Source organism: Vulpes vulpes, chromosome 14 (genome assembly GCF_048418805.1).
Source record: "Vulpes vulpes isolate BD-2025 chromosome 14, VulVul3, whole genome shotgun sequence".
NCBI lineage: Eukaryota > Metazoa > Chordata > Mammalia > Carnivora > Canidae > Vulpes > Vulpes vulpes.
Window position 1 is genome coordinate 30,231,018 of NC_132793.1, and position 25,693 is coordinate 30,256,710.

General features: G+C 43.8%; 2 protein-coding genes and 1 pseudogene across 5 annotated transcripts in view; 1 reads left to right on the plus strand and 2 right to left on the minus strand.

Annotated features, from left to right (window-relative positions):
• The window catches only part of PANK2 (pantothenate kinase 2), a 31,481-nt gene extending 24,884 nt beyond the window's left edge, over positions 1 to 6,597 (plus strand). For 2 of the 3 annotated variants that reach the window (XM_026012338.2, XM_026012337.2), the window contains exon 7: positions 1,522 to 6,597. In XM_026012338.2, the coding sequence (XP_025868123.1) occupies positions 1,522 to 1,572 (51 nt within the window). In that variant the 3' untranslated portion in view covers positions 1,573 to 6,597. The remainder of the gene's footprint in view (positions 1 to 1,521) is intronic. The other variant, XR_011996959.1, reaches the window with a different exon arrangement.
• RNF24 (ring finger protein 24) overlaps positions 4,871 to 25,693 on the minus strand; it is an 80,077-nt gene continuing 59,254 nt past the window's right edge. For both annotated transcript variants that reach the window (XM_026012333.2, XM_072736275.1), the window contains 3 exons: positions 23,829 to 23,870; positions 11,811 to 11,890; positions 4,871 to 10,884 (listed from right to left, as the gene is read on the minus strand). In XM_026012333.2, coding sequence (XP_025868118.1) covers positions 10,746 to 10,884; positions 11,811 to 11,890; positions 23,829 to 23,870 — 261 coding nt within the window. In that variant the 3' untranslated portion in view covers positions 4,871 to 10,745. The remainder of the gene's footprint in view (positions 10,885 to 11,810; positions 11,891 to 23,828; positions 23,871 to 25,693) is intronic.
• LOC112930076 (small ribosomal subunit protein eS27-like) lies at positions 17,463 to 17,920 on the minus strand (annotated as a pseudogene).

The following is a 25,693-nucleotide window of genomic DNA, read 5'->3' on the forward strand; positions in this document are numbered from 1 at the left end:
CTGCCTCTTTCTCTCTCTCTCTGTGTCTCTTGTGAATAAATAAATAAAATCTTTATATATATATATATAGAAAAAGCAAGCCACTGAAAACAAAGCCGTGAGTCTGTCCTCTGGTGGTGGTGGGGTTCCTCATCGTCCCTTCCTCCTGCTCGGCCAGGTGGCCTGTGGGGTTGTGGGCCGACTCTCATTACACATGATTTGTGGCTGCCTGTTTTTAAGCCAGGAAACAGGGAGAGGAGAGGCTTCAGCTTCAGCTGTTCTTGTGTTTGGCCACAAGTTTCTTGGAGTAGCTTTCTTTGGGAAACTGGACTGGTTTCTTTGTTGCTTCTGATATTTAGCCTCTTAGCTCATCCTTCTCAGTCTGCCAGCAGGCCTTTCAGGATCTTCCTTCCCACTTTCCTTTTTCAGTCCTTTCTCTCTTCCTGAAAGTGCTTGGCTGTCTGATCATCCATTGGAGACCTTGATGGATTCTGGACCATCAGAGGATTAATCTCTGCTCTGATTCCTGCCATCCTGCCCTTTCTGCCAGCGTGGGTTTTATCTCATATTTTGTTACATTCAGTTCTTTTTCTTTCTATTTCTGGGTTTTAATGTCTTGGTTCTTGATTGTATTTGACTTTGAGTCTTTCTGGCGATGGTCCAGCCTTGTCCTCCTCCAGCCATGCCTCCACTCTCCCTGCTGTCTCCTCTGTTGTTCTGCAGATGGTGCTTCCCATCTGTGCCCCCCACCAAGTGTCGCATCAGGGCACTCTTGTCCATGCCTCCACTGCCTGTTCCTGCCAGTGCTGCCCTGCCCATGGTCTTGTTCCAGATCCAGACATCCAGTTACTTCCTGGGTGTGGCTGTTAGGCCACCTGGGGCCCTTCGGCCTTGCCCAGGCCAGATGGAACCCCTTCTTGTTCACTGCATCTCTTGCTCCCGTGTCCTCGTTTGTTCTCAGGGGCACTGTCACTGGATGCATGGGAGAGACCTAAACCTCCCTGCTGCCTTCTTCCCTGTCTTTAGGCAGGTCTTGAATCCACCTCCCCCTCTTCGCGGTCTCCCTTACATCCCCAGCCCTGTCAGTCCCCCTCCCCCACAGTTACCAGCACACCCCCACCACCCCAGCTCTTCTGCTCTGCTGCACTTCATGTCCCATCCTCCCTTCAGTCCTTAGTTGTCTGGAAATGCACCAGGCCTCTGCAGCTTCTCCCATCCTATTCCTGCAGGAGACCGCTCAGTTGGCGCTCACAGAGGTAATGGGGCCAGTGCGGGCCCCAGAGCTGCAGCCCCCACCATGGGCCTTGGTCTTACAGGCTGGCATGCCAGGGTGTCCTGTACATCCAGTCTTCCTCCCCAACCTGGGAGCTCCTCAGAGCTGCTCTGCTCCCAGGCTGGCCTTGGGCTCAGCAAAATGGGTGCTCAAGGAACCGGTGTCAGGAATTAAGGGCACTGTTGGCTTTAATACTAGTAATCATATTTATGGTAATATAAGTAAGTCAAAGGAAAATTGCTCTCATTTTTGGTGTACTTTTTTTCCAGGGTTATTTTGGAGCCGTTGGAGCACTCCTTGAGCTGTTGAAGATCCCCTGATCGTTACCCGGGGAGGGGTTCCTGGAACATTCCACAATGGGATCTGTGAACTTTTGTTTTTTAAGAGACTTATTCAATTTTGTGATTGTGTACTACCCGAATCAAAGCAAGAAAAGACAAGTGTATTTTTCTAAGTCATGAAGATAAATCCTTAAAAATTCAGCCTAAACTAGTAACCAGTAAGGAAAGATACAAAAAAAGTGGACCATGTCTGTGGCAGTGAGGATCTGCTGTGTTGAAGTTGCTCTTCAGTATAGCTTTGTTACACCTGCCACGTATTTGTGAAATTCAGTGCCCTTACTGGAGCCACTTCAGGGGTGGGCTGTTCTGTGTTCAGCTGACTGCGGTTTTGTGTCCTGTCGAACTTGCTAGATGTAAGGCAGGCACTACATGTTGTAATCTAATCACAATGTTAATATGGCCTTGGAGATCATCATCTGTGCATTAACTCTGGTGTGCTATTTAATAGCCTTTGTGTGAACATACTGAAAAACATGTTTTATTTCAAGGTTCTGTGAACTTGATTGGGCAGAGTAATTCTGTATTTGAAACTTTGGCAATTAAGCAACTTTTGGAAAGGCAGTTCCAGGTTCCTCTCCACACTGCACATCCTGGGGAGGTCTGTTTGGAAAGATGGGGCTTCGTCTACCCTAGGCAGAATTTCCTGGGGGACAGTGGGGGGGTGGGTGGGGTGGAGGTCATTTTGTCAGAAGTGAGTGTAAGCTAGTAGAAAAAGCACACCTGGAGACTAAACCAGACAAAAGGGGCCACTTGAAATGCCGTCTTTTCAGGGAACCAGGGAGAATTTGTTTTTTTCAGGCTGGTAGAAAGTGAGGAATTGAAGTCCATTGATTCACTTGTAGGGGGTAGGGCGAAGACTTGCTCCTTCCCCTCCCACTTGGGGTCTGTATTTGCCAGAAACTGCCAGGCAGGCTGGCTTGGTAGGGCTGCACGAGGGCTGCACATGCAGGCTCGAAAGGCCGCTTGAGGAGAGTCAGGTTTTAAGATGATCTTGGTAGAGATTGACTTGGAATGTTTTCTTTCTGCTGTGCAGAATAATTTAAAAAAACCTTCCCCTTGGAGATAGAGCAACGTTTGAGTTTTCTGTGTATTTTTGTGCCTGCATCGCTGTTGAAGGTAACAAAGGGTCTATATAAAGCACCCTTTGAACTAGAAAGAAGCCTCAAGGCTCTACAGCCTCTTTGTGCCTGGGGGAGGGAGATCTGGAGGGACGTTCCAAGGGTCAGAAGGGAAGGGTCCAGGGCCTAGGGCCACCCAAGGGCCAGGCCTGGTCGCTAAGGGAGGCGGGTTGGATCCCTTGGTACCTCCTGTGTTGGCCACGTGGGGGCAGCAGAGGCATGTGGCACCTGTGGGCAGCAGCTTCCCACGGGCGCCCCTTCACGTACTTGGGCATCTGTGGGTTGTTGGTGCTGCCAGCCTGGCACAGGCAGCAGAACTGGGGGTCCCTGGGGGGATGGGACTTGTGGCCTCCGGGTGGTGATTGGCTTCTCTGCTGCTGCCACTCCTGTGGGGCTTGGGGTCCTCAGCCGGAGGCCCCTCTAATCCTGTCCCTCAGCCCTCAGATGCTTGCTTGGAAGCCCCACATTGTGCGCAGCCTCCAAAGAGAGTGTCACTGCCTACTCGCTGATGCAGAGAAGGTAGTGGAGGGAGGGAGGGAGCCCGCTTCCTAGGAGCCCTGGCCCCCGCACCTCGCACCTCGGGCTGTGCTCACGAGGCTGTGAGCAGCCAGAGCTTCACGCGGCTGGCCTCCCTGTAGCCTGTGTTAACCCCGAGGTCACACAGCTCGGGCAGGCGAGGTCACACAGCTCGGGCAGGCGGAGCCCGTCTCCTGCACAGCGCTGACCTTCCTTCCACTTCGGCGCACCCACCCTTCCTGCCCCTGAGAAGCTGCCTCCCTGACTTCGCCGCATTCTGTGCTCAGCCGCCTCCTGTGTGCCCAGTGAGTGGCCTCTAAGCCTTCCGTGCCCTCGGTTCTCACACAGCGGCCCCGCTCGCGGTTCCCTCTGCCTCCTGGGCCGCTGCTGCCTGTGCTGTGCTGGCAGCTGCTCCTCAGAGGACACAGGCGCAGTGGCGGGCCTCCCCAAGCAGTCGACCTCCCCAAGCAGTTGTCCAGGTGGTGGCCCCTCCCAGCCCTTGCCTCTGAGCTGTGGCCCCAGGCAGGGACTGCCTTCCCCTCCACCACTGAGTGTTCCCAAGGCCATCTCTGTACATTTTCTTCCCTGAGCCTGATCCCAGTTTACTGCCACTTCACTACGTCTGGCTTGTGAGATGCTCGTAAACAAACTCCTCTCTCCAGGCACCACTGCCCCTTCCAGCAGTGCTCCTCCCAGTCTGCCCTTGAGGTAGTCCGAGGGTCCCCTTTCATGTGTGAGGGGCGGCCTGAACCAAGACTGGGGCAAGAGACGGCGCAGAGGGCTGAGTGCTGGGATGTGGGGATTGGCTAGGATGAGGGAGTCTGGGAGGGCACCCAGGCTTGGATCGGGAGGCTTGGTTTTGGACCATGATTCTGATACAGAAAGGCAGCTGGATATTTGGAATTCGAGATTTTAGACCTGAGAATGATGTGTATCTAGATGGGACTCTAGTGAGCATGAAGGTAGAGTGAGAGTAACAGTTACAAGATGGGCAGAGAAGGAAAAGGCTGCAGAGAAAGTGGTCCGAGAAGGGGCTGGCAGGGTGGAGAAGAGTTGTTCTCCAGGCACCTGCATCCAGAGGGGGTTTAAGAAGTGGCCCAGATTTGTGGCAGGGCCAGGGATGGCCTTGAGGGGAGCGCTTTCCCCCAGGCTACTAGGTCAAAGCTGACCTGCAGGGACCCTAGTGAGGGGTGGTGAGGGGCAATGGCAGTTGCCACAGGATGGCTTTGGTCCAAGAGGTGTTTTCTAATACCAGAATACTTGGTATTTGCGAGCCTGAGCTATAGCTAGAGGGGGAACATGTGGGCTAGTCCACCACCTCAACCCCCTCGCGCACTGAGGTCCATATTGGTTATAGCACTAGTGTGTCCAGCCATATCTGCAGTGCTGAAGCCAGGGTGGCAGGTAGGCCCTTGACCTCTTTCTCCCTCACTGTGACCTGGTGCTCTACTCACCCTTGACCCCGCAACCCCACCCCATGGGAGGTGCAGGCCACAAACTCTTTCATCACAATCCTGTGTTGTTGGTGACCAGCTCACTTTGATCAGAGCCCTTCACCTTGACTTTCCAACTCTTGCTAAACAGGCTTAAGTGGGGTGTAGTGACCTCAGGCCCCTCGGAGTTGAAGGGTACATACTCAAAAGTATTTTCAAAACCTGCTTTTTATTTACATTTAAGTCAATTACATGCATGTTTTGTTTTTAAAACAAGAGTAATTAGCAAAAAATGCATTAAAATTTTAAAATAGCAATTAAATATACAAAAATATAGCTTACAAAAAACTGCGAATGTTTAAAAATATTCTGCTGCAGAATTCTTAGTGTACAAACACGTCTATGAAACCTGAGGCTCAGCATTTCATAAACCTTTTTTTTTTTTTGAGGGAATTATACAATAATATCTAGTGAATAAAACCCAGTAGGCTAAACTAGAGGACTTAAACTACCCCCCTTGCTGGCAATGATGTCATAGAAACGCAGAGAGGACAGTTATCAGGAACACTTTGGAAGACCAGGCCCTCACCAGGAGGGACTTCCTAACACTGGCCCCACCTGCTCTAGCAGGGTCTGGGAGGGGAGGGGCACATGGAAGGCCCAGGTGCAGCTGGCCCTAGACACAGGTCCACCAGGCTTGTCCTGGCACAGCGAGCAGAGGGGAGCTTCAGCAGACTACAGACAGGTCCCTTGACACCGGTGGGGACCACATGCTAGGTCCATGTCCCTGGAGCAGGATGGGTGTCCTCCCTGACCCGAGAGCTGCAAAGTGAGTGCTGGATTAGTTAGCCAAGGGTGCAATGCTTGGTTTAAAAGTGGAACTATTTGCATCTTGCAACAAGTTGGGCTATAAAGGTGAACACTGAACAAGCCCCTTTATTTCTATTTTTCTCCTAATATTCCCACTCAAATGGAAGCACATTCCATGGCTTGTGGGATCTTTCATTCGTTTTATCTACTAAAAACCACTTCCAGTTTTCAACTGCAGATTTCACCAGAATTTAGACCTGTTCATCTCTTAAGTTCGTAACAGCTAATGTGGAAGACCGTTGAACCTAGGACGAGATACTCAAGTAACAGAAGGGTGGCATTTCACATAAACTTCCTTTCAAGTTTCAGATTAGGGCCCACGTTGCACTTTTAATCCTAGGGAAGGCAGGATGCCAGGGACGTAGGCAAGGACCAAAAGGCAGGAGTCCTGCCCCTTCTCACAGGAATACTTGGAGGAAGCAGCTTTATCTCCTGCAGGGGCAAAAATGGACTTTTTTTTTTCCCTTGAAAGAAGATATGACTGGTGGAGTCATTTCTATTGTCAAATGGAGAAAATTCTATGGGAAGCATTTTGTGCATATAGAGTGGGGAGGGAAAGGTAGCAGAACCATGACCTCAAATATGGACACTGAAGTGTGTTGATCTATGGCTAATTTTGAGGAGACCATCCACCTACCTGCTTAGCATCATCTGAGACATCTTTCCCCCCTACCCCCAAAAACAAGGTTGCATCAGGCTTCAGTTGCTGCTGTTCCTCAAAATGCTGCCTCAAAAACACAGGAGCTGGCCTAAGAAATGGCAGTTGGAGCTGGACATCACCTCCTCAGGGTTTGGCAGGGGTGGCAGGGAGCAGCTTGTCCAGGCTCCTGCAAAGGCTGCTGGACCTGAACCAGAGGCCTGCACTGCTGCTCTCAGCAATGGAGCAGAGCCTACTCTTGAGTGTCCTGTCACAAACCAGAAAGCCAGTCTGGAAACTGGTTGTGCTCACATATTATCCGAGCATGTGTGTGGTAAGGGCCAGGGAGGGATTGATGTTTCTGCTTTGTATGGAAACTAGAATTCCAGTATCTGCTGCAATCAATAAAAAATAATGCCTTATTCAAAAAGGAATGTGATTGCAAAAACATTCCCCAGTTATGGGCTTTTTATAAATACTCCGTCTTCTGGGATGGCTCTTCGCCCATTAACAGGAATGGTCCTTGGATATACTGGTCTGGTACCACATGAGTTTAAAAAAAAGTTATGTACACACAAGCACATGTGTGTATTCACCGGTATATGCACAAGTGGTCACTGGAAGGATGTACATGGAACAAACTAAAAGTATTCGAAGGGTGATAAAGTTGGGCTTGCCAGGTCAGGGATGCAAGGAAGACTATGATTTGTGAACTATGTGAAGGGATTACTTATTTGAAAACTTAAGGAATAGCATTCAGGGAGCACTATGGGCAACGGTTCACGGAGGTGACTAGGGAAGATCTCAAGAGGAAAAGGAAGGGAGTCAGGCAAACCCAGACCCTGGGGGAGCACGTGTCCATCAGGAGGCTCCTGCTGAGGTTCTGTTGCCACCCGAACTACTGAGGAGCCCCATGTGACCTGCTTGATGTTGCCTATAGTAAGGAGCTTTCACAACCCCAGGCCTACTGCCCACCAGGCTTGGGACACGGCTGGTCCTCACAAGAACCTGCGAAGATGCTATTAAAATTCTTAGGTGTGGATAAGGAAACTAGCTTTGAGAGGCTAACTTACATAAAGACAAATAGCTGGTGGATGGCTTGGGGTGATTCAAATCACTCTGAGCACTTTTTCTGTCTAGAGCTCTGGGGATACCTCCCCGTGTTCATTTTGTAATTCTCAGACTTACAGAAAATTACTACAGTTGTTCAGAGTAGCTTAGAGCAGGACCAGGCCATGGAGGTGACAGGCTTTGAAGTAGGGCTGTGGAAAGGGACAAACCCTTCCTCTAATGGGCCCAAGGGACTTGGCACTGGGGAAAAGGATCTTCATTTGTTAAGACATATCATGAACAAGCTATCTGGCAAAGATAGGATGTACCCTGTATTCCTCACCGCAGACTTCCCCATGGGCCATCTGCTCCCATCTGGCCATTTCTGTCTTGTCCTGTTCCCTACCTTGGTGGGCACAAGCTACAAGGACCTTACTGGCTGGCCAAGGACAGGCCCAACCAAATCACACTGTGGCAAAGAGAAGTGGCAGAAGACAGTATTTTAGGCCTACTTATTCAGGAATCAAGTCAGGCTGGTTTTGTTCCCTGTTTCTGAAGCCAGCTGAGTTCATCTGTACCCCTAGCAATAACTAGGTAATGATGCAGCCACCCATGGAGTTCAGTTGGGGCTGAGTTAGGTTCTTTTAACCCACAGCACACAAGTAATATCCAATCTTTGAGCTGCTTAAGACACATTAAGAGAAAGTAGAAAAACTGCCATGTCACCAGCCAGTGGCCCAAGAGCACAGCAGAATCCCCATGTGTCTACAGTTAACAAAAGGTCACCAACAAAAGACCGATGCGGCTAGGGTGCCTCACTGTGTTAGCCTGTGTCAAGAATACGAAGGGGTCCTTAATTCATTCTTAAAAAAAAAAAAAAATGTCCAGATGGAGATTTAAATTTGGCCAAAGAAAGCTGTGTTTTAATCAGAATAAAAGGAAGATGTAAATTAAGCACTGGCCATTGGCAGTTTTGGCAGTGCAGAGTCCTGGAGGAGGACCCAATGTGGGGCGTGAGTGCATCAGGTTGTGTTCCTAAGAGTCGCATGAACTACTGTGAGTGGCACTAGCCATGCTGCAGTGAGACACAGAGCCCAGAAAGGACAGTGAGTAGGAGCAGAGGAACACTGACCACTCCTCACCCAGCCCCACCCTGACGGAAGAGCTGCATTTAAAAAGCCCTCTGTTTATGGTGTCATGTTAATGGCACCTCAGGGGGGTTGGTGCCCAGTGGAGAGTGCACAGCATTCTCGGCTTTTCTCAAACGGCCAGCCGGAACTACGCACTATGTCGACTTTGGCTTCCTGGGATACAGGGAAACAAACTCCTCATACCTCCCTACACATTCAGGGACTTGTGGGGCGGTCTCCTCATACTGATGCACAGGAATAGAAAAAGGCTGCAACCAATCGGTAATAATCCTGCTGAAGCTGTGAGCTGAAATCATTTGCAGATTAAAGCACAAGAATTCCTCCTTTGAGGGGAGAAATTCTCTTTACTGTTTGAACCCCATAACGACAAGGTGAGATTTGTCCCAGGGCCATTCCATGGGAAATGGTGTTGGCCACTAATGAGGCTACTCCAGAAGCAGGCTTATTTCTCACATTGGTCACTGGAAACCTTTCACTGTAAACTGGGTGCTTTGCAGAATTCAACTCCATCATGCTACCAACACAGAACCCAGAAATGGTGAAGGTAGCACACGAAAGGTTCTCTTCAAGGATGCCCAACAGGCTAAGGCTTTTATATAAAGATACCCACACTTCCTTTGCCCTGTTTAAGCAGCAGCCAGTTGGTGTGCCATGAATAGGTCACACGGAGGAAACCGCCAATGCTGACCAACTGGATTTGTAATTTTCCAAGCTGGATTCTGCCCAGCACTTTCCTAGGCTTGTGGGGATTTTCCTCCTCCTCTGACCCCAGGCACCTGAGCCAAGGACAGGTTCCCTCTCCCATTCTAAGATGGATTCCAGGAAAAATCCCTGGAGACATGCTGTGAATAGAATAGCAAAGCTTCTTCCATCCTCTCTCCATACCATGCAGACCACATTTCCAATGAGACATTCCCACTCACCCCTGGGGCATGGAGCAGAGGCAAAGCTGTTGACTAGGAGTCCACCCTTGACAGGTGGAGGTAGAAAGCAGGGCTGTGGAAAAGAACGTTCTAGCTGACCTAAAGCCACTTCCGATAGCTAATTTGTACAGTATTCATGAATCCAAATAGATGGGAGTCATTTCTAGAAACATTGGACAGAAAGCCAAAGAGCAGCATGTGTTTGTTTCTCTCCTATAAAGACACTTTCAATTACTCCTCTCCAAGTCTGAATAGTGAGGCACACACCAGCGGGTGAACCCTGCAGGAGCTTCCTGACACTATTTACAATTTCAAGGGGATCCCTGGTTTCAGAATTACATAAGGATCTTATTTCAGATGCTTTAAATTGTTAGAAAGTCACGACAGGCATTTTCTCTTAAGTAGAAACAGGGTAAGAGGGAAGAAAACAGGGAAGGAGGGGGCGAGGCAAGGGGGTCAGCATCCTCCCATCTCAGCAGGGCTGGGAAGACTAGTCATTCTCAGGAAGGAGCTCCCTTTGGGAGCCCTCTGAGGGGCTCACAGCAGCTCCTTACCAAGGCAGTGGGCTGAGACTAGCAGCTGCTCTGGAACCACGCTGTGTACATGGGGGCATGGGTGGCACTCTGAGGTCCCCTGGGTCACAGGAACAGCATGGGCTCAGAGGCCCAACCCTGCCTGGCTGGGGCTCCTCATGGGCAGCTTGGCCGGGGCTCACTGGGGAGTCGGGGGTAAATAAGAGGAAATGGCTTCTGACCAGGCCTTTCTGAGCACATCTAATGTTCTTAGATGGTTTGATAAGCAAGTGTTGTGAACTTGAGGGAAAAGGGGTGGCGAGGGGCACTGCTGCTCTGGTAACCAAAGCCCTTGGGTTCCAAGATGACCTTATCAAAGGAACATAATGTGAAAAGCCTTGTTGGCACTGCCTCACCAATTACTGGCAACCAGTCGTGCTTCAGCTGAGGTAACTGCTGGTTTTACTTGGCTCAGGGCCTGCCAGGAGGGTCTGCTGCTGCAAAGGCATGCATGGTCTGCATAGAAGCTCATCTGTCCACAAGGTGGGGGTGGGGGTGGCTTTAAAGACCTGCTCTCAGTTCCCTTCTCTAACAGTTCTGTTTATCTTCCCTTCTGCTTGATAAAGATTCACCTTGATACGGAGATAAGTATCTGGGAGACAGAGTAATGGTGTCAGCAAGAGACCCTCGTGAAATTTCTTGAACATAACCTGAAGGCTCATTCATCATCTGCTCCTCTTCTCTTGGCATGGGGTAGTGTCAGCGTGCTTTGGTTGTCACAAGACCCAGAAGTCTGGGTTCCCAGCTTAGCTGGCCCGAGTTCTTCATGAGGCAAGGAAGTGGCAGCTGGTGCCCCAGGTAGAGCAGCCAACAGAGACCGCTTGTGTTCCTCCTGACTCCACATGGACATCGGATCCCGCAGCAGTTTGATCCTTGGGGGAGCTATACAATGTTCTCTGCCCCAGGCAGGGGCCCCTGTGGTGGTCCACGGTCCTGCTTACTGTGCAGCTGGGCCAGCTGCAGAACTGGCATGTTGCACAGTGGACACACCTTCCGAACCTCCAGCCACTTAATAAGGCACCTGCAGGGCAAGACAACACAGGAGGAAGATGTGAGGCCCATGCTTATGGTGCCCCCTGCCTACATGCCTCATGGGTTGAACACCTCTGTCCCTTATTGCTGGGGGCCATGTGAACACCCAGGTCCCAAGCAGCTCCACCAGCAGGCAGACCAGAGCCTCTAGTCTTCCAAAAGGTGATACTAAGAAACCGCAGTCAGTGTGCAATATCCTCAAATTATCCACAACTTTTTAAAGAATGAATTATACTGAGGAGGATGGTGGGAAGTAGAAAAAATAACTTTTTAATAGAAATAAAAACAAAATTGTGAAAGAAGAGGGAATATTAATATGTCTGCATGGGAGATGGTCTTACGCTATTTGTATTCATAACTTTATCTTGATTTAAAATAATGATGGTTTTGATTAAAATAAGTTTTTAGTAATAGAAACTTTTGTTGGAAAGTTCCAGTTAAGTAGCTCTTTCTAGCCTGGGCTCTAAGGAGGTGTGGGCTTATCTGGCCCTGTGCCCAAAGTCCTGCCTGGTGGTCATGTTCCACCACCCCGATCCCTCATGTCACATGTACAATTGCACACCCCTCACCCTATAGAGTAGTTCAGCTTTCTGCATTATAGATCAATCATGAAGCTGTCAAGCTTGCCTGGCACTGCCCCAAGCCCACATGTTGCTTGATGTGCCTCAAACTGAGGTTTCTTTATTTTATTTTTATTTTTTAAAAAGGATTTTATTTATTTATGAGAGACACAGAGAGAGGGAGAGTGGCAGAGACAGAGGCAGAGGGAGAAGCAGGCTCCATGCAGGGAGACCGATGTAAGACTTATCCTGGGACCCCAGGATCATGCCCCGGGCTGAAGGCATGCGCCAAACCGCTGAGCCACCCAGGCGTCCCAACTGAGGTCCCTTTAAAAAATTCCACACCAATACTCACTTTCTGTGGAAGGCATGCTTACATGGACAAATGCCCAACTCATCTCGAGGCTTGAAGTCTTCTAGACACACTGCACAGAGCTGAAAGACATATTCACAGATAAGATAAAGTGTCTGTTAGGTACTTTCGCAGGCCCCAAAGTAAAGTGCAGATCCCTGAGGCCAGCCATTTGAAGGGACTTACAAGGTCCCATAACTCCTTAAGTGAAAGAAACAGGCTCGAATGGGCCAGGTCTTTTGAAGAAGAGTCTTCTGCTCTTCCTGTCATAGGTCTTCAAGATGATGGACAGACAGAAGAAGATAGCAAAAGGCAGCTTCCTCTACTTTGGTGTGTCAGAAGACTCTGACTTAGGTTTATACTCAGTAGATAGCCTGAACATAATGCAATTTTCCTGTGGTGGGTGAGGGGCTGACTTTCCCAAGGAGTGCTTTACCTGTTTAGCAGCACAGCCCCTGAGGGGGACAGCTAATGCTCTGGGACTCTCCTTTGGTTTTTCACCAAAGGTAGAAACTATAAACCATGACACAGCCTGTAGAAACATGCTTTTTATAGTTCCTGGGGCCCCTTGCATGGCCCTGTCCTGTCAGTGTCGTCATCATATATAAAGTTATTCAATTGGGGCGTCTGGGTGGCTCAGTCAGTTAAGCTGGCTGTCTTGGCTCAGATCATGATTCCAGGGTCCTGGGATGGAGCCCCATATCTGGCTCCCTGCTCAGCAGGGAGTCTCCTCCCTCTCTCTCTGCTCCTACCCCGTGGCTCATGCTCTCTCTCTCAAATAAATCTTAAAGAACAAAACAAAAAAAGTAGCAGAGTCCTTTGCAATTAAAAAAAAAGTTATTCAAGAAGTTAAACTTTTGAAAATGTAAGATGGGGCCAGGATCACATTCTGACAGGTGGTTAGGCTCCACTGCCTGGAAAGAGGCCTCCTTCACAGTCAGGTGCTAGGTTTCAACCACTACTTCTTGGGCATATAACAGCGCCCAGGGACATTAAACATCATTGCATATACCTACTTTACAGATGAGAAACAGAGGCTCAGAGCCATAACCACCTTGATGAGTAGCTGGGCCTGGCTGAGGACTCAGGTCTGTTGCACTTATGTGCTGCTGTATCACTTGTCTCCTGCCCAAAGGTTGAACTCCTCCCTGCTTCTCTGTCCATCTCCAGGGATCCTCGTTCAACTATCATCATTTCTTGTCCATCCTGCTGACATGGCCTCCCTGTTGCTCGTTTTTTAACCTGTAACATGTAACCCAGTCTTCTTAGGTTATGTCACAAGATACATGGCTTTTGGTGCCCCACGGCCAGTGCTGTGAATGTTGGCTTTCCAGCACCCTTTTCTGGGGAGCTCACAGGGCCTTGTGTATACAGCAGCTAGGATCTTCACAGGAAGAGGAAAATAGGTAACTGTCTTTTCAGGTTCAGCATTACAATGGAGATAGCAGGGGAGAAGGCAAGACAGACAGTTGGCCTTGGCTCAGACACCCACTAGATGTGGGACCTCTGCCATCATGATGCCTCTCAAGTTCTGTTCCTTCATCTATAAGGTGGGGACACTACTTGCCCTACTGTCATCAATTCAGACTGAGGGAAGGGCTGAGAAGGTAGTAAGGCAGTCTACCATTACCAGTTGTTTTTATTTAAATTTTGTGATGGGAGCACTTTTTTTTTTTTAATTGGAGTTCAATTTGCCGACATATAGCATAACACCTATTGCTCATCCCATCAAGTGCCCCCTCAGTGCCCGTCACCCAGTCACCCCCACTTTGGGAGCACTTTTTTAAAGGCAACTTTTGACTTTTGGAGGAAGGCTGAGAACAAGCTGTGGGTAAAGATAGGACAGTAGCAGTAGCCTTGGGGATGGTCTTTTTGGCCTTTAGCTTCCCATCTATAAAGGGGGATGATGTTCCCACTTTTTAGACTATATGAACAGACCCTTCGGCCTTAAACACCAAGCTTTCTTCCTACCACAGGGAGGGAAAGTGTCAGGGTCAGGATTGCTGGCTCTGCTTCTGGAGATTCAGCACTGATCCTACCAAAGGGCAAGAAGTTGGTCAAGCCACTCATTTTAATTTGCTTATTTTTCAAGGATCCAAAATTAGATTTGTAGCCTTTTCAAAATGGAGTGATGATTAATGGTTATAATATACTATTATGTACTTAAATTCCAAAACCATAGACACCTGAAAAAATAAAAAAAGATAAATTCTGACATGTTAAGTGCTAAAGGTGACCAGAAGCTAAAGGCAGTCACAAAGAGAAAAGACTCAGATCTGACTTCTCTCACAAGTTACGTGAAGGGCTGAACTAATTTTATAACTTAAAAAAAAAAATTATTTATTTGACAGAGAGCATGTGCATAAGCAGGGAGAATGGCAGAGGGTGAAGGAGAAGCAGGCTCTCCGCTGAGTAGGGAGCCTGATGAGGGGCTCAATCCCAGGATCCTGAAATCATGACCTGAGCCAAAGGTGGATGCTTAGCTGCCTGAGCCACCCAGGCACCCTCTAATTTTACAACTTTATTTATTATTATTTTTAAAGATTTTATTTATTTATTCATGAGAGACATACACACACACACACACACACACACACACAGGCAGACACACAGGCAGAGGGAGAAGCAGGCTCCATGCAGGGAGCCTGATGTGGGACTCGATCCCGGGACTCCAGGATCACACCCTGGGCTGAAGGCAAGTGCTAAACTGCTGAGCCACCCAGGGGTCCCCTAATTTTACAACTTTATAGATCATATTTTGCAAATCGGCTTTATCTTCCAGTATTTCCCTAAGATTGTTTCTCCAGTGTAACTTCCCATACCTTTTTAAAATGGAGATGTAAGTCACATAATATTCAGCCCTTTAAAGTATACAATTCGGCAGTTTTTAGTATATTCACAGAATTGTGCAACTATCACCACTATGCCTAATTCCAGAACATTTCATTCCCTGCCCCCAAAGCTGACACCTATACATAGTCACTCCCCATTCCCCCTTCTCAGTTCCTGGCAACCACTAATCAACTTTCTATTTTGATGGATTTTTCTATTCTGGTCATTTCCAGAATGGAATGAAATCATGAAATGCTATCATACAATATGTGGTCTTTTTTGTCTGCCTTCTTTCACTTAGCACAATTCCAACATTCATCCATGGTGTATCATGAGTCAATACTTTATTCATTTTTAAAGCTAAATAGTATTGCAGATATACCATATTTTCTTATCCATTCATTTGTTGATGGCTACTTGGATTGTTTCTACCTTTTGGCTACTGTGAATAATGTTGCTTTAAACAAGTAACTTGAGTTTTTAATTTTCTGGATATATAGCTAGGAGTAATTGCTAGATCATATGGTAACTATATTTAACTTAAAAAATTTATACAATTTATTTATTTGAGAGAGTGAGAGAGATAGTGAGAGAGAGCATGAACAGGGAGGAGAGGGAGAAGTAGGCTCCCCACAGAGCAGGGAGCCCGACATGGGGCTTGATCCCAGGACTCTGGGATCATGACCTGAACCGAAGGCAGACGCTTAACCAACTGAGCCACCCAGGTGCCCCTATATTTATCATTTTGAGGAATTACTAAACAGTTTTCTAGAGTGGTTACATAATTTCATATTCCCACCAGCAGTGTAGGAAGGGTCCAATTCCTCCATATCATCAGATTATTATTATTATTTTTTATTATAACTATCCTAGATGGTATGAAGTGGTATCTCATTGAGGTTCTGATCTGCATTTTTCTTTCTTTCTTTTTTTTTTTTTTAAAGAAACCTTTATTTATTCATTCATGAGAGACACAGAGAGAGAGAGAGAGGCAGAGACACAGGCAGAGGGAGAAGCAGGCTCCATGCAGGGAGCCCAACGCGGGACTCGATCCTGGGTCTCCAGGATCAGGCCCTGGGCCAAAGGCGGCGCTAAACCACTGAGCCACCCGGGCTGCCCATGATCTGCATTTTTCTAATGACGAATGATGATGTGCTTATTGGTCTGTTGTATACCTTCTTTGGAGAAATGTTCAAAATTCTTTGCCCATTTTTTTGGTTGGGTTATTTTTCTTATTATTATTCAGTTGTAAGAGTTCTTTATAAATATTCTAGACACAAATCCCTTATCAGATAGCCAACTGATTTTGACAAAGGTGCAAAAGCATTTCAATGGCAGAAGGACAACTTTCTCAACAGAGAGTGTTGGAGCAACTGGACATCCATAGACATCAAAAGCATGATATCACCCCTAAGCATAAACAACCAAAGGAAAAAATATTGATAAACTGGAATTCATCAAACTAAAAAACTTTTGTTCTGCAAAAGACCTTGTTAGGATGAAAGGACTGATCCAAAATATTTACAGATCTTTTTATTTTGTAGGCTTTTTATTATTGAGTACTAACAGTTTTTTTTTATATTGTGGGTACTAGATTCTTATCAGATACAAGGTCTGCAAATGTTTTCTCCCTGTGGATTGTTTTTGCTTTCTTGATAATGTCCTTTGAAGTACAAGGGTTTTTAAATTTTGATGAAGTTCAATTGATCTATTTTTTTCCTTTGTCTTGTATTCTAGACATTTGAACTCCTTTGCTCTCATAATCTTTGGTGTATTTTATAGTTTTCAGTTTTTATAAATTTATATCATCTGCAAATATAGCTTTTTCTTCCTTTTTAGTCTGTATGCCTTTTATTACTTTTTCTTGCCTAACTGCTTAGGCAGTACAATGTTGAATAAAAGTGGTAAGAGCAGGGACATCCTCATCTTATTCTGATCTTAGGGGAGAAAGCTTTCAGTCTTTCATCATTAGCTCTGTGTTTTTCATAGATGCCCTTTATTAAGTTGAGGAAATTCCTTTCTATTCCTAGTTTGTTGAATGTTTTATCATGAAAGAATGTTGACTATTGTCCAGTGCTTTTTTTTTTTTTTTTTTTTATGATAGTCACAGAGGGGGGGGGGGCAGAGACATAGGCAGAGGGAGAAGCAGGCTCCATGCACCGGGAGCCCGATGTGGGATTCGATCCCGGGTCTCCAGGATCGCGCCCTGGGCCAAAGGCAGGCGCCAAACCGCTGCGCCACCCAGGGATCCCTGTCCAGTGCTTTTTCTGCATCTATTGAAGTGGTTTTTTCTCCCTTTATCTGTTAATAGGGTGTATTATATTGGCTGATTTTCCTTTGTTGACCAACTTTGTATTCCTGGGATAAATTCCATTTGGTTACAGTATATAATTCTTTGTATATGCTTGTGGGTTTGGTTTGCTAGTATTTTTGAAGATTTTTTTCACCTATATTCATAAGGGATATTGGTTTTGAGTTCTCTTTTTTTGTGATGTCTTTGTTTTTGACACTAAGGACCTGACAGAATGAGATAGGAAGACTTCCTCATCACTCTTCTTCTTTTTTTTTTTTTTTTTGAAGTCAAAGAATACATCCTAAGATAATATCAGCTCTACCAGAAGCTGGGATAGGGATATATATTTACTGACTTGTCAGTCTATAGGTACTTGAGTTTGCCCGTTTTACATGTTAAAAGTCAGAAAAGTTCTTAACTGATGGGTACCTGCAGAAAGCAGAAGGAAGGTGGTGGGTCAAGTACCTCTAAAGTAATTTTTTGCAGCTTGGGGAACAGCAGAAATTTCAAGTCTATGGGGGCAGTAAGCATCATAATGTAATGGCTCCAGACTCAAACAGATAGGGTCACGCTCTTTTGGTTTTGTTTTGTGTCCAAAATGTGTTTATTGGGATGGTTTCCCACTCATCTTGATTCAGGGTGCTTTTAGGGATGCTTTTGTCTGAAGAAACACCCTTTTGTATGCCTTGCTTTTCCTCTTGTAGGTTGGCAGAGGACAGTGGAGCAGCCAACACACAAAACTACCATTTGTGCATGGTTAAATCTGGTGGTGATTTTATAGCAACCTGGGCATATCACATCTGTGAATTAGGAAGTGGGGCTCTGCACTAGGTGCATCTTATGTTTCCTCTTTTCTTCTGGAGAGGGATGGAGAAGATTCTTTGTGAGGGGCATGTTCTTGTGCGGAGATTGTCACCATGGAAAAAGCTAGAGTCACATTCTTTCTCCATGCTCAGAGCTGGATAACACGTCCATGGCCATTCTACTTGACTTTTAAATTAAATTAATTTGTGAGAGAGCTCAGCAGGGAGCCCAATGAGGAGCTCAATCCCAGGACCCCAGGATCATGAACTGAGCTGAAGGTAGATACTTAACAGACTGAGCCACCCAGGTGCCCCTCTCCTCAACTTCCTTAAATCTCAGTTTCTACAAATGCAAAATAAGGAATAATACTATCTTATCTAAATTTTTTTAAAATGTGAGTTCCCTTGCTCTTAAAAGATAATTATATGAAGTAATGGACATCTTGATAATCTTGCCACCTTGTATGCTGATTCCATTCCATGACACAGAGATTATATCCACGTTTGAGGAAACAATGGCTTTATGGGGACTATAGAATGTATATTGGACTAGTATCCAACTAGTGCACGATCTCTAAAATGCCTAAGAAGGCAGGCTTTGATAATTTCCAGGTGGCTGATATAATCTATAAATTTACCTTAAATGCAAACTGGGGAATGGAGAGTTATGTGGGGAAGACAATGTCACACAATGAAAATGACCCATAGCTCAGGTGATTCAGCCAAAATAGTTTTATTTTTATTTTTTAAAAAGATTTTATTTATTTATTCATAAGGCACACACACACACACACAAACACACACAGGTAGGCAGAGATACAGGCAGAGGGAGAAGCAGGCTCCATGCAGGGAGCCTAACATGGGACTCGATCCTGGGTCTCCAGGATCATGCCCTGGGCTGAAGGTAGTGCTAAACCACTGAGCCACCCGGGATGCCCAATGGTTTCCTTTAAACAAATCCTATGGTGGGCACTCAATATCATTATACCTTTCCTTGAATGGTTATGAGGGTATCACATCTTCTGCAGAGGAAACATTTCCAGTTCAGAGGAGTCATTTAAGGTTGGAATCTTTGAGAGTTATGAAAGCAACTTAAATATGGCTGTGCTATTCAGGAAAGATCCAACTTTCCTGTTCCAAACTGAAGTATAGTGGGTAGTCCTTTCAATGGCCCTTAAGTGTTTGTGTCCTTGATCCATACTGTATATACCTCATTAACTTGTAACCTTCTTTCCCATGGGATCAATGTTTCTTGATAGAAGGGAGGGACTACTATATCCTACCCACTCAATCTCTAGGGTCCTGTATACTGTCAGTACCTTCTATAGGCTTTGACAGTTATAAATAAAAAAATATAACATCCTGATGGGATTTTCAATGTACACAGACATAATATGACAGATATTGCATAAAGGGAAAAAGATGAAGGGATCTATATATGGAAGGTTTCTACATTTCAATTGAAGTGCTAAAAACCGGATTCTGAGTATTTTCTTTGTAATCCACTAAAATATTACATAGAAAAGATAAAGTCAAAATCACAATATATTCTAAAAATTGATTACTGAAATGGAGTACTAAAAATGTTCAAATAACCCAAAGAAAGCAGGAATAGGGAAAAAGAATGACAGAGGGAAAAGCATAAGACAATACAGCTGCAGACCTAATTCCAAACATCAAAAATTGTCTAAACACACCAATTAAAACAAAGACTGGCAGAATGGGTTAAAGAAAAAAACCCCCACCATAACCCAACTTTATGCAATCTATAAGAAAACTCACTTCAAATATAATTACATAGGGTAGATTGAAAATAGAAAGATGGAAGAAGACATACCATGCAAACATTAATCAAAAGAAAGCTAGTGGTGCTATGTATTTTTTTTTAAAGGAATTCATTCTTTTTATTTTATTTTATTTTATTATTTTTTCTGAGAGAGAGAGCGAGAGGGAGAAAGAAAGCGAAAGGGGGGAGAAGCAGAGGGAGAGAATCTTCAAGCAGACTCCCCACTGAGCGGGGAGCCCAACACAGGGCTTGATCTCACAACCCATGAGATAATGACCTGAGCTAAAATCAAGAGTCAGATGCTTAACTGACTGAACCACCCAGGCGCCCCAGCTAGGGGTGCTATATTAACATCAGGCAAATATTTCAAAGCAGAGAAAACCGCCAGAGATGAAGAGGGATATTACAATTTCAATAAAGGGTCAATTCATCAAGAAGACACAATCCTAAGAATCCTAAATGTGTATGCAGCTAACAGAGCCTTATACAAATAAGTGAATGAACAGAAAGACATGATGTGTTTATAGATTAGAAGACGCAACATGGTAAAGATGCCAATTTCCCCCTGATTTATACAGATTTAATGCAATACAAATCAAAATCCCAGAAGGATTTATTCTTTTTTGGAAATACAGACTAGCTGATGCGACAATTAATGTGGAAGAGCAAGGGACTAGACAAGCTATAACAGTTTTAGGAAAGAAGAATAAAGTTAGAGGAATCACACTGCCTCATTTAAAGACTTCTAATAAAACTACAGTAAGCTTTATTAGTAAATCTACATTAAGATGTGATATTGAAGAAGGAATGAGTGCATAAATCAATGGAACAGAATAGAGAATCCAGAAATAGAGTAATTAAATATGGCCATTTGATTTCTGACAAAGGAAATTTAATGGAGAAAGCAACTACTCACCAAAACTAAAGTTGGGTGACTGTGGAGAACAAATCAAAGACTAAATGCAAATAGGGAGCAGATCATAAACTAATGTCAAGACTCCCAGGCTTTTCTTGAAGAAACCGATTTAGCAACAACTGGCTTGTATTCTCCCATGGCAACAATCAGCTAGATCTGAATGCTGGCAATTTCTTTAACAGGACTTGCATGCCCCAGTGTGTCTCAGCTTCCACAGCACCCTTCTCCTTTTCTTGACACCAAGACTTCATTAGATGCCATTTATTAACCCACCTGCATGATTGTTCTATTGTTTCTCTTAGAGATCTCCTTTAGATTTATGTCTCTATGAAAAGATGGAGAAGGGATGCCTGGGTGGCTCAGCAGTTAAGCATCTGCGCAGGGTGTGATCCTGGAGTCCCAGGATGGAGTCCCACATCGGGCTCCCTGCATGGAGCCTGCTTTTCTCTCTGCCTATGTCTCTGCCTCTCTCTCTCTCTGTGTCTCTCATGAATAAATAATGAAAATCTCCCTTAAAAAAAAAACTTGAAGAAAGGGCCTTCAATTATATATATATATAAAGAAAAGATGGAGAAATAAAAATAGGGAAGACTATGGGTACTGAGAGAATTACTTTTCCTTATAGAAGGACAATATATTCTCATGTTTTGATTATGTATATAGTATCTCCTTGGCTTCACTTAGTATAAGTGTTATTTGACTCCTATACTGGTAGAAAAAGTTAAACAAAAATGATATAGTCACAACTACAGAGCCAACTGTCTAAGAAGCTGGGGTGGGGGGTGGTGTCTGGGCATCTGAGTCTGCAAGGTCCCAGGAAACCTCCCTTGGGGAGCAAAAGCCAAGAAGTAGCTGTGTGACTGTGCAATATCAGACCCTTTTCAAGAACTTCTCAGCATATATCCCACATAACACACAGCACCCTTCTGCACACTCCAGTGTGACTTTCTCATTTAGAGTCTCCTCTACCAGACTATTAACTGGTTAAGAGCAGAAATTAGTATTTTATGCTTCTTTGTGTGTCTGTAGTTTAGTACAGTGTCTGACATGTTTTATGTATTCAATAACTCTAAAATTATTATTTTTTTTTTGAAGAGGGGAGTGGGTAGAGACAGAGGAAGAAGGAAAGAGAAAATCCCAAGGATGCTCCACACCCAGTGTGGAGCCTGACAGTGCGGGCTGAATCTCACAACGCTAGTATCATGACCTGAGCAAAAGTCAAGAGCTGGATGCCTAACCAACTGAGCCACCCAGGTACCCCAACTCTAAAATTATTTTAAAAGTAATATATTAGCGGGATCCCTGGGTGGCGCAGCGGTTTGGCGCCTGCCTTTGGCCCAGGGCGCGATCCTGGAGACCCGGGATCGAATCCCACATCGGGCTCCTGGTGCATGGAGCCTGCTTCTCCCTCTGCCTATGTCTCTGCCTCTCTCTCACTCTGTGTGACTATCATAAATAAATAAAAATTAAAAAAAAGTAATATATTAGCTTATTTTCCTTCTTTAAGAATCCATGACATACAAAACTAACATCTCTTTCGATCAACTTCCCCTAATCTTTTTTCTTCTCTCCCTCCAGATAACTGTATGTCCTTTTCAAACCCAGTAAAAAATACTTTGTAGTATGCATATAAATCCTTGAACAATATAGTGTTTATTTTAGTTTACATATGTGATATAAGCATTTATATCACTTTGTGACTTGCTTTTTTGCACCCCACTAAAGATCTATCCCAATTGACACATTTACAGACAGAGCTCAATACTTAATTTTACCAATTTTATAGTACCTCATTGTATGAATCAATCACTGTATCAGGTTTCCTTCCTTCCCTCCCTCTCTTGGTGAATAATATTCCAATATATCGTGTTTTATGTATTCACCCACCACTGACGGACACTTAACTTGTCTTTCATTTTTCACTATTGTAATTATTCACTAATAACAGTATCCATGTTGAAATTCCACATGCTTACACAGGACCAAGCTATATTATTAGGCTACAGTAATGTACACACACACACACAAGTCTGACAAAATAGTTTCATCACCAAGAAATGTAATTGGAAAGGACCAGATGAATTGCAAAAAATACATGATTGCCTCTAGAAACAAGCTGTCGAGCAAAGTTAGGTTTTCCTAGTTACCAGTGTCAAATAATGGGGGAGGGGATCAGTAGCTGGTCAGACTCAGCAAAATTGGAATGGGTGGGTACAGATGGGATGCTAACTCTGATACATAATGATGCAACACAATGTACTCATTCAGATAAAGACCCATTCTAAACTAGTGGATCAAACCAATAAGGAAGACTTCTGCTCATGAGGAACCTGGTTCTTTAATATTGATAACATTTGTCAGAATGTCATCTTTGTATTTATGGTCCTCAATGAGACCCCAAGTAGAAAAGAGATCATCCTCTATTACATTATGTTAATTTGGGAAAATTTAAAAATCAAACAGTAATTGATGCTTGGGTTTAACCCAAGGTTAGGTCTAAAACACTGTAACCAACTCTTTGATAAAAAAAAAAAATATGCAAAAAGAACAAAGGAGCAGTAGACATTTTCAAAATATTTTACAATAATATAAACTATTATTTTATTATTATTCAAATAATTTCACAAATTAACTCTCTTTGAAGAGACTGCAATGTAGCTGCCCCAGAGTTATATAAAATAGATAATGTAATGTGCAGCTTTCCAAGTCCTTGTTTTACAAACCAATTCAAAAACTCAGAGGATGGAAGAGAAAAGGACCCTAAAATTAAAAATTCTCAACAATTATAGTCAGAAATACAAGGAGTAAAATGGAAATTCTTCCAGGCATGTGTCTGAAAGCACACAGCAGGATAGACCCACACTTTTGTATTCATGTTACAAAGCATCATAACATAATGAACACCTGGAAACCAACCATGCTACTACATTAGTAGGCAATCCCAAGGAATCATATCTCCTCTTAGGTTCTTCTTTATTCTATCCTCTTGCCTCATCTCCCCGAAACCCCACCCCCATGAAGCAATCACTACCTCTTTTGTACCATTTATACAAAAGATTATTAGGAACATTTTCAAGAGTGAAATTAGTGCAAATTCGTCTTGAGTAGAAAACCTAATTTATATCTATTTCCTACTCATATCAGGGACAGCACACAGCATCCCTACTGCGATGAAATCTTATATTAGCACCATCTCTATTAGAAATCTTCTCATGATTGAGATTCATCTCACAATTGATTTTTATGGACCTCACTCTCAAATATTTTAGCAAGTTGATCAAAATAAGCCTAACATTTTTTAACTTCTGAAAATAAAGATGGTTAAGCATACCACAGCATACTACTTCTATTAGATAACAGTTCAAGATTAAAATACTTATAGGCAACTTACCTCATGTAAATTCAGCTCTTTTACTTTCTCTTTTAATATAACCTGTAAGACAAAAAAGTATGTTATACCCATTTAAATCTATAGTTTAAAATTTTCTCTTTATACTCATATACATTTTCCTTTTGTGTATATGTAGCTCATTTCTCCTCCCAGTCAAATTTCTCTTATATTGAGATAGAACATTGTAGCTATATATTTTTAAGCAACATTTTTAAAAAATTTTGAGCAGTGAGCAATGTTCTCCTGCAAAGCAATTTTAAAACACTTTTGAGTATAGATTAAAATTCAGGAAAAGACATAAACAAGATATGCTTATTTGGACTAAGTGCTAATTTAGGAGGAAAATAAATGAGATTGATCCTCATGATTCACTAAGACATAGTACTGGCGGATGGGAACTGATTATTAATTTATAAAATATTAAAAAAATAAGGTCAAGCTTAATCTTGGAAGTTTTGCTTTTTTTAAAATTTTTTAAAAAAATTTTATTTACTTATGATAGTCACAGAGAGAGAGAGAGGCAGAGACACAGGCAGAGGGAGAAGCAGGCTCCATGCACCAGGAGCCCAATGTGGGACTCGATCCCGGGTCTCCAGGATCGCGCCCTGGGCCAAAGGCAGGTGCCAAACCGCTGCGCCACCCAGGGATCCCAGTTTTGCTTATTTTTATACATCATTATCCTTAGAAAATTTTAGCTCTACCCAGAGTTATGTAAATGAAGTTAAAATTCGCCCAGGTGTCCCTAACCTGATTTTGTGGTGCCTAGATACCAATTTAAAAAAATGACAAGTGATAAGAGGGCAGTAGATCATTTTTTAGAAGGAAAATTTCCAGGGGTGCCTGGCTAGCTCAGTTTGTAGAGCATGTGACTCTTGATCTCGGGGTTGTGAGTGTGAGCCTCATGTTGGGTATACCAATTGCTTAAAAAAATAAAATCCTTAAAAAAAATAAAAGGAAAAGAAAAAATTTGAGCTTATTAGAACTATATGCCATTCTTAAAGTGAAAAAGTAGGCAAGTGAAATTTGGGGAAAATCTCCCAGTTTTGAGTATCTTATATTCCTGAATCAAAAATGGTTTTCAAGGAAAATCACATTTTCAGAAATCACAAACAAAAGCTATATCCAGCTATCCAAGGATTTACTTAATTTCCAAATCAGTATGTTTTAAAGACCACTTTTACTGTCTTGTTACTCTATTAATTCTATCAGTCAATTTCACTTGTTAAATGACCACCAATGCCAATTTTATTTTCTAGTTAGCTTACATACAAATATCTTATAGGTTGTCAAGTTTATGATAATATTGAAACAAAAGGATTCATTCATTTAGAAAACCAAGACATTCAACTTTGTATGAATCCCACATGAGACCTATGGGGAAGAGCATGGGGTTACCTATGAACATCAGTGTGGACATCTAAGAGACTTGATAATGAGCTCAGATTTCAAAGAGGCACAAACAAGAGATAGACAGAGATACATAATCCTAAAATGGTGACGTGGTCCTATAGCATCAGTGTCAGCAAGGTTAAAAACTCAAATAAACTAAAGCTTGCTCCACGACCCCACAAGAAGAAAACAAAAACAAAACCCCAAAAACCAGAAAGCAAAAAAAATAAAAACAAAAACAAAAACAAAAACAAAAGAACAACTAAGGACAATAAAAATAATTTCATACTTTAGGCCAAAAGAAGATTAAGGAACACCTAGGCCCACTGTTTGGTGTCAGTGGTAAAACATTCATGGATGATGACACATGGAAGAAAAAACAAATTTTACTTGGCCATCAGGAAAAGCTAAGTTTATTCCCTTAAAGAACAAATCAGCAAAGGAATGATAGTACAAAGAGTAGGGGTTAACAGCAA